General features: G+C 47.9%; 1 protein-coding gene across 2 annotated transcripts; it reads right to left on the reverse strand.

The window, feature by feature from the left end:
- Nucleotides 1-1,453: 1,453 nt before the first annotated feature.
- LOC129601764 (uncharacterized) lies at nt 1,454-5,745 on the reverse strand. Of its 2 annotated transcripts, none has more exons than XM_055500639.1 (6): nt 5,366-5,745; nt 5,129-5,248; nt 4,515-4,656; nt 3,428-3,583; nt 3,137-3,216; nt 1,454-2,358 (listed from the first exon to the last, which is right to left on the reverse strand). In XM_055500639.1, exons 1-6 carry the CDS (start codon nt 5,581-5,583, stop codon nt 1,836-1,838), a joined length of 1,239 nt encoding a protein of 412 aa, XP_055356614.1. In that variant the 5' UTR covers nt 5,584-5,745; the 3' UTR covers nt 1,454-1,835. The 2 variants fall into 2 exon arrangements, with proteins under 2 accessions (XP_055356614.1, XP_055356615.1); XM_055500640.1 differs by having other exon boundaries at nt 1,831-2,358; nt 3,148-3,216.
- Between the last annotated feature and the right edge of the window lie 2,937 nt (nt 5,746-8,682).

Below are 8,682 nucleotides of genomic sequence, written 5' to 3' on the forward strand. Positions count from 1 at the left end.
TAACCGATCACTTTTCAATGAGATCGCTGTACTTGACGATTGCACAGGTCACATGACTTAGGCAAAGCTTTCTCCGACCAGAACTTTTGGGATTCGGAACTTAGCCGGATTCCCCGGATTTACCGGTAGGCCGACCTTGGCGTAATTCCCCCATTCAGAGAGCATGCCTCGGCATTTGCAACCGCAACAGTGCCACTTCATTCCTAACGAACGGATACGAGTCGGATTTTAGTATTCAACTGTGCTTATCCGACCTCGGTGAATTTAACCGGTTACGACGGGTAACTCGGGAACCGACGCCTTGGACCCAGCTTACCGGATGAGACTGGACAGGAGACCCCAGGCGACTCAAGCACCCCGTGGACGTCATCCTAGTCGGAATAGGAACCCCCGGACAGATTTTTGTATTTGTTTTAGCATTTTTTCCTAACAAATGGAATTGTATTTTTCTAGTTCGATTTCTTTCACAGATCTGTTTTGTAACCCCTTTTGCTCACTGGCATTGTGATTAAACTTTATTTCATACTTTTCTTTCGCGCTGTTTAACTTTCGTTACACTTTTTTTAACATTGTTCTCCGACGCCAACCGACACAAGAAGCCAGCCAACAGATGCATCATCGGTCCAACGAAACGCACGAGCGGCTTCCGGATTTTTCGGCCGTGAGTTGCTTGCCTCTCATGGGTCTGGAAGTGAAGTATGGGACGGTCGACCAGACACCGGACTCCCGCTGCCTGAGAACGCGTACCGGCGACCCCACATGGGTCCAACCGGAGAGATGTGCGATGCTGGTGCGGTATCGAGTCGGAGCATCCTTCGCAGGAGCTCGGATTCCCGCCCAGAGGCATATCAGGCGTACGTGCCTGCGCGTGGTGCCCCGCCCACACTGGGCGTACTTCACTCACTTGCATGCCGCATCGCCTCTTTCTTGTACGTACGTGTGCTGCTGCACTGCACTCACTCATCCGATGAAGCGGATATACGCAGCGCATACATTGAGCGGCACTCGGGCACTGCTCTCTCGTCCCTCTATCGCAGCACCAATCAGCGTTCAAACGCTCGCGTTGGATCGAGTCCAGTCTGCGCATCACACAGCTGATATGTCTGGACCGCATCACGCACATGCGTGCCGCCAGCATTCTTTCACGCCTTGGCAGACGCTAAACCACTTGTTATTTTAGCCAGGCGTGCTTTGTTGAAGTTTGTTTTCTTTCCGCATATCACGCGCGTTTTGTATTCCCTTTATTTGTCAATAAAGCTCACTCGTGAGTCCTTGGCTGTCATCTGTTACAGGGGAATTTTCGGAGATTTTAACATATCCCGAATGAATGGTAACTGAACAGTGAACATCACCGGCTAACAACTGCTGCTTTTTTTATTACAGTAATAATTATTATGGTTAGACAATTTCCATATATGAAGATGATTTATCGGCTTCTGGTGTTACAGCGCCAAAACAGCGAATGACAGATTTTATTAGCAAAAAACGTATCGCTCTTAAAATCCGACTAATAAACTACAGTATACACGATAAAGATGGTTAATAAAGGTCCCTGTTAACCAAAACGAAATGGAAAACAAAATTCAGATGGAGCAACGCAAAACTCGACAAGTAAAATCGGCCCAATGACGGGACCGGAAGCGGGTGTGCTGCAGCTGCGCGGTTAAAGGCGTGCGACTAGCCACTGAACTATACCGACTGCATTATTATTAGTTTTCCATCTAAAGATTTTAACACACTGTGCTACCAGCCTATCAATACTGTGGAAACCGAGAGAAAAAACACACAGTGCGACGGTGCATAGTCAGTGCTGGTCGCCGTGGTCGGCTATAATATCACAGGGCGATAATGTGCTGGGCCAGTCGCTGTAACGCCGGTTCGGCGCTGCTTTCGCGGGCGTCGGCATGCTGATCGCGGCGCTCCGGCGGCTGTCCGGGCCGCGCCACCCCCCAGGCGAAGCTGACCCCGTTAAAGAGGAGGAAGGCCGTGTCGTTCTGGGCCCGCTTCACCGGACGGAAATGCTGCTGCAGCATTTCGCCCATAACGGACTGCATGTCGTCCAGGGTCTCCGGGGAGCAGCCGGGATGGCCCATGATGAGGAGGGCCGGGAAGACGTAGTGGTCGGTGGGCCGCGACGGCTCCCGCTGCTTCTGCACCACGATCAGGGGGCGCGCCCATGCCGGGTCCTTGCCACTGACGCCCGTGTCCCACCACTCGTTGACGTAATAGGCGGCGGTGTCCAGGCGCAGGATGCACTCCACCGCGTCGCTCCAGGCGAAGAACCATTCCTCCGTCAGCGCCGCATCGTTGCGCAGCGACAAACCCTGGCGGGCAGTCGCGGTTAAGGCCCCTTTTTCCCTAAACATAACAGTCAGAACACCCTCAATAATTCAACAACGCTCATACAGTTTTCAGAAATTGATTACAGGATAAAAATTAAATATTTATTACGTGTTAAATGCCGTTTAATTAAAATAAAAAATTATTATGTCTTAACACTTCGTTGACTAGCATGGTTACTCACACCACAACCGGCCTTATTAAATCACTAACTAATTTCAAAAAAATAATTTTACAGCAAATTTTGGGCTGTGTGGGTGAAAAAACGTCTAGTTTCCAAGTTTGGGAAGACTGCCCAATGATGCCGCTGTTCGACTGACAGGCATACATGGAAAACGACCAGAGCAGCTAACAATCAAGTGCGCGCGCATACCGCTAGGGCAATAAAAGGTTGAATCCGGGTCAGCATAGACTAAGCAAAGACAATAGATGCGGAGCCATGCGATCAATTAGCAGATAAGCAGAACCCTCATCAAAAGATGTTCCCAAGTTCTTTCATCGCCAGTAAATCTGGCGCAGGTGCGAGTGTATTTCTTTTGTCTTAATGGTCAATATTATTGGTCAAACCTCTTTAAAACAAAAAGAATGACTGGTTAGAAGATCTTAATGACCAATAGGATGCTTCTGGTGACTTCCACCAAGAAAGTCAGCCGCGTTGCTCAGAACTGCTAGTCAACGAAGTGTTAAAGGCGGTGTAATAAAATTAAAAGTTTAATACGTCTTAAATGCGGCTTCAATAAAATAAAAATTATTACGTCTTAAAGGCGGTATATTGAAAATAAACAGCACTGCTTACCCAGCACGCACCGCGGCCAGTTCATGGTCAGATTCCTCTTGGAATATTTCATCGAGGAAAGGGTCGGCAATTGGTTCCACCTAGACAACCGAGATGCCCTGTTGGCAATCATCAACAGTATAACGACTAATTAGCAAATTTCTCAGATCAGCCCACTATATACAAAACAATAATTAATCCTCTGTGGCACTGTGCACATGTTCAAGCACTTTCCGAACTGTCCGCAATATTACAATTCTGAAATTTTTCCGCATTTTAATTAATTGAAAAACATGAATTGTGGATGCATACACTGTCCCTTTCCGGGATGATGAAGCGTTTGTACTTCTCCAGGATTTCATCGCGCCGCTGCGGATCGTGAGGGTACAGGGATTTCTTGGCCAGGGTTACCAGCATCTCCCGACGCAGGCGCATGCCCAACGGCGAGTGCAGATCCACTGCCGGTGTCTGTCAAATCATTCACCATGTCCGGTGGTTCTGATAGACATTTAGTACGAACGTTAAGTCAAACTTATTATTTACAACAAATTAATTATTATTTATTTCGCATTTATTTCTCTGCGGAAATTAATTCCTGTGTTATTACTGTTATTACAGTATGGTTTATTTATAATTTTTAATTATTCTTATCCATTTATTAATCCTTGTTTCAAATTTATTTACTGCCATTTCACATTTACTTTATTGTCAGTTATTGCTACAGCAATAACTGTCGTTAACGTGCGATCGGAAGTTTACCGTGTTGCTATGCAGAACTTCCGATGGACGTGGCATATTAAGCTTAATTATACAAGTTAATATGTATTTTATTTAATTTCGCAATAGTTTGAAAAGAATTTGCCGTCGAAAGCGAAAACCCGCCCTCCACACCCATCTATTTCTATCACACTGTTTATCATTTATCATCATATTGTCTATGGTTTATCATTTATCCGGTTTATCAATAAAGGGGTCTGGTCGCGGACGGTTACACAAGCGGTAGACTGACCAGCTTGGCCTTTCAGTTGCCAAGTTCGGACATCGGTCTGCACTTTACCACCTCTGCTGAGCAACCCCATTTACGGCACACGGTTCTGGTCTGAAGATCGCGAAACGTTAATGTGCAGTTAATGATTATTAACTATTTAAAAAATTCTAATTGTTATATCATTTCCTCGTATTTATATTTTTTTCAAATTTATTTATTGTCATTTCAGTGATTTCACATGTATTTCTTCGTGAAATAATTCCTGAGTTAATAATTATTCTCATTGGGAAAATTATAATTTCTACTTATTTACGCAACGTGAATTTAATTTAACCCAGAGAGAAACTACAAAGAAAATCCCAGTATTAAAAATGAAAGGTACCCATAAAGCTGTGTAAGGTGCTGGCGTACCTGGAGAATGTAATTGTCGAAGCCGAATGCGGCGTCGATCCGCTCGAGCGTGGTGTGGGTGACGATGATGAGGTAGTGTTTATCAAGGATTTCACTGTAGAACGCCGTCTCCCGCAGATGCGGCATCCACCACCGCGGCGCCCTGTCGAAATTGATGAACAATTCTTTATATTTTTTTAATAAATCCTTTTACGCACACACTCCGATAAAACATTGTAAATTAAATCGCAATAATCTCGGAAACCCGGATCCTGGAAATCCAACGAGAATCTTGGGTAGTATTTTCCCGCAAATTTTAAATTTAATCTTTTCGGTTTTGTATCATGTAAACCATATTGAATTTGTCTATAATATTATAAATATAATTATTATTTTAATCATCATTATTAGAACTTGTTTTAGGCATTTTTGATTACTAGTAATCTGTAGTAAACTGTAAATAACACTTTTCTCTGAAACAATAATCCAAAATGAGTCTGATACGTTTATTTATGCGCTGCTTGACGTCAGTTTAATTTAATTCTCCAAGATCTTAATTAATTTGCCGCAGCATTCAACAAAGAAACCCGAAAAACCGGAAAACCAGAAAATTCTGATGTAAAATGACGGTTTACCTGACATGTTTTTTGCTGCGCTTGGTGAAGCCCTTGAGGACCCCCTCCCCGCCCCACAGCCCCAGATGCGCCTCGGGGGGCATCAGGGGTCGGACGGGTTGGTCTTCATCGATCTGGCTCCTGTCAACACGCAAACCATCCGTCAGAACCGTCTAAACCCGTCTGCATTCTGCAACGCTCTACACACTGCAAGCCCGTAACCGTGGGCGGTTGCCGCGTACACACACAGTCCCTTACGTAATGCCCGTTTCGCGGTCGTAGACGTGGGTGCGCTCCGACGCCCGATATTGACCGGGACGTGACTGAAAATTGGGGGCCAATGTGTAGGCGCGTTGGTAGTGCGGCGAGGTCTTCTCCAATCCTTTGATGAGATCGACACGGCTGCGGCTGAACTGATCGCGCATCGCCACCAGCTTCTCCAGCGTCGGGCCGCGCAGCCAATATGGAACGCGCATTTTCTGATCGAGCAGCGATAAATCACGGCAGATGTCCGTCAAATACTCAGCACAAACTGCACCTACAGTTCAGATTTGTGATGGACGTTTTAGCTTTCTACTACACATCAAAGTGCACAGCGGAAAAACCGGAATCTGGAAAGCGAAAATCAAGGTTCAAAAATTTCGATTGACTGGAAAATCACTCCGAAAATCAAAAATGATAAATTTGCTGATTTCTATTCCAAGCTGCCCACCGTGGGCGGTAGACCTGAACGACACTTCCACTGTAGCCATTTTCGAAGTGGCTATTTCGCCGCAGTGTTTGCGGTAAAATAGCCTTTAGCTATTTTGCCGCACTATGGCCGGCAAAATAGCCATTCACAAATTTGCCGCACACTGCGTCACAATAGCCTTTAGCTATTTTGCCGCAGTATGACCGGCGAATTAGCCTTTTACTATTTTGCCGCAGAATCCTGTTAATAGAGAGGAAGTCGACGTACTGACGATTTGGTTGGACTTGAGGAAGGAATAATTAAAGGAAGGAATGTTTTTTTTTGTATGTAACGGACAAGTGCCGAGGACTCGCGATAATGCTTTATTGACAAATAAAGGGAACTAATACCGCGTGATATGCGGGAAGAACAAAGATGTCAGTCTGGCCTAAATCTAGAACGTGCACGCAAGTCAGTTCTTGCGCGTCTGTCTAGGTGTAAAAGAATGCTGGCGGCATGTCGCGGCCAGATGTATCAGCTGTGTGTGATGCGCAGACTAGACTCTATCCAACGCGAGCGTATGAACGCTGAGTGGTAGTGCGAGAGAGGTACGAGAGAGCAAGTACAGCTCAGTGTGCGCACGCGGTATGTCCGCTTCAGCGGAGAGTGCAGTGCAGCAGCACCCGTACGTATAAGAGAGGCGAATACGGCATGTGAGTGAGTGCAGGTACGCCAAGTATGGGCGGAGCACCACGCGCAGGCTCGTACGCCTGATATGTCTCTGGGCTGAAATCCAAACTCCCGCGAGTAAGCTCGGACTTAGTGCCGCACTAGCGTACCGCATGGGAATCCGGCTGAGTTCCGAATCCCAAGGGTTTTGGTCGGAGAAAACCGTAATTGCATGATGCGACATTTGTAGTCGACCCGTACAGTAATCCCGTTCAAATGTGATCGGTTAAAACCGTTCAATCTGCTACCACGAGCCTGGTTACGACCTTATCCGATACGAACTAGCTCGAAGGTCCGGTCGGAAATCTTGAGCTTCCACGATGGAAAGGGTCGGTTTACTAGTACCTTACGCTTCTATGGCCAGGGGTAGTGTTTCCATCCGATGCATTCCGTTGTTAGCTGACCTATGGTCGGTCATAACGATATCCGACAAGTGATCGGTCATAATGGTATCCGATCAGTGGTCGGTCATTCCATCCGTCGATGGTCGGCCAGGATAACTTTTTCACCCAAGTGGGGCCAGGCAAGTAACTTTTGGTCGAATTCGTCCATAAAAAGATAGTTCTCCGTCTTCTTTGATGTTAATCGAGTAAGCCGACCTGTTGTCGGTCGGTTAACATATCCGACCAGCGGTCGGTTATCCATGTTGTTCTTCGATGGTCGGCTATCAACTTCCGATGGTCGGCTAGAGTATGTTTCCGTGTGGACAAGCAGCTCCTAGAAGAGGCCCTCAATGGTGTCCAAGCATTCCTGACAGGTGCAAGCTCGGACAGTCTGTTGCGCAAGCAGATTTATCCTAACTTCGTTGTCGGATCTCGGTCCCTCTGGTATCGTGATTGACCTTACTGCGTCCCAAACGATTTTTTCGTGTGGCTTCAAGATGAAGGTGTGAAGACTAGGCACCTCAAGTCGCTATGATGTCCACTCTTTTAGTGGGGCCACGCTCTCCGTGCTTCCCAAGGAGCATCCTTCCGGTGGACTGTCGGAGGATGTTTTCGGCGGTGATCGGGCGTACGTCAGTCTCGTGGTGCGGCGCCTCGCTTTTGCACGTAATTCACGGGTCCGGGTGATGTTGACACCGGGTTTCTCAGTGGGCTTGGTCACCGTTCTGGTGACTGCCGGTCTGGTCTCAGTTCCTGAGCCAAACGTTCCAAGCGTGTCACCTACACGTTTGGTCATGACCGCGCTTCTCGGGTAACGTGGCTTATTCACAGGTTTTGTGCTAAACGAGGATTCGCCAGCACGCCGTTGAGCGGCCGGTTCCGGTCCTTCTGCGCTTCTCGCAGTTTGGTTTGCTGTTATGGCAAGTGTGGCATCCTTCTGTTCCAGGCGCTTCTTATCCGACGGTTTCGGTTCCGGTTATAGGTCGGGTGAGCTGCCGGTGCTCACTGACCTTAGTCGTTTCCCGCAGTTGGGCTGGCTCGGTTCGAGCCGTCGCCATTATACAAAGACGGACACATGTTTGGTCCCAACTGCTGGTCAGGCAATGGCGGTAACGCTGACCTCTCATTCGCCGGCGTGTAATATCCGCGATCCATATCGTTCAGTGCCGCTCTAGCGATTTCTACCACCGGACCCACTTTTTGGACCGGGTTGCCACCGGCCTTTGGTTGCCACCTCCCCACTACCACGTTGCGGTCGAACTTGTTTGGGCGGCATCAGGCCGACGTGGCTGGGATTTTGTGACCCGGTAGGATATCTTTCACGCACCGCTCTCGGCAGCTCAAGTACCAGTTGCGGTTAGGGTTATCCGTAATTCCTATTGGCGCTTCCCCATAGACTACTGGTGCAGGTTGTAGTCTTGTCTCGGGACCACCGTTCGAACATGCGTTCTATACGATCAGTGTACGTGTCCTCTTGTTTCCGGGCCTTATCTGAGCATCTTGTTTGCCTTTGGCCGCTCTGGCCTCCGCCGCCTCGGCTATTGCCACCACCGCTGTTAGGCGGTGTAGACCCACGCTGTGGGGAGTTAAGTTGCATAGCTGCAACTCCTGCCCATGTCACTTTGACTTGGGGTTGGATTGGCGGAGGCATCTGTGGGGGACAATAAGCCTGTGCTGTTGGCTGTCAAGGTACAACTTGGGCAGGTGACGTGAGTGCGCCCGCCCGGACCACCGGGTATGCTTGGCCCGCCTTCCCATCGTAAACGGGTTTCTATGCTGTAAATTGCCGAAAA

The sequence above is a fragment of the Paramacrobiotus metropolitanus genome, unplaced genomic scaffold (genome assembly GCF_019649055.1).
Source record: "Paramacrobiotus metropolitanus isolate TYO unplaced genomic scaffold, Prichtersi_v1.0 Parri_scaffold0000274, whole genome shotgun sequence".
Lineage (NCBI taxonomy): Eukaryota > Metazoa > Tardigrada > Eutardigrada > Parachela > Macrobiotidae > Paramacrobiotus > Paramacrobiotus metropolitanus.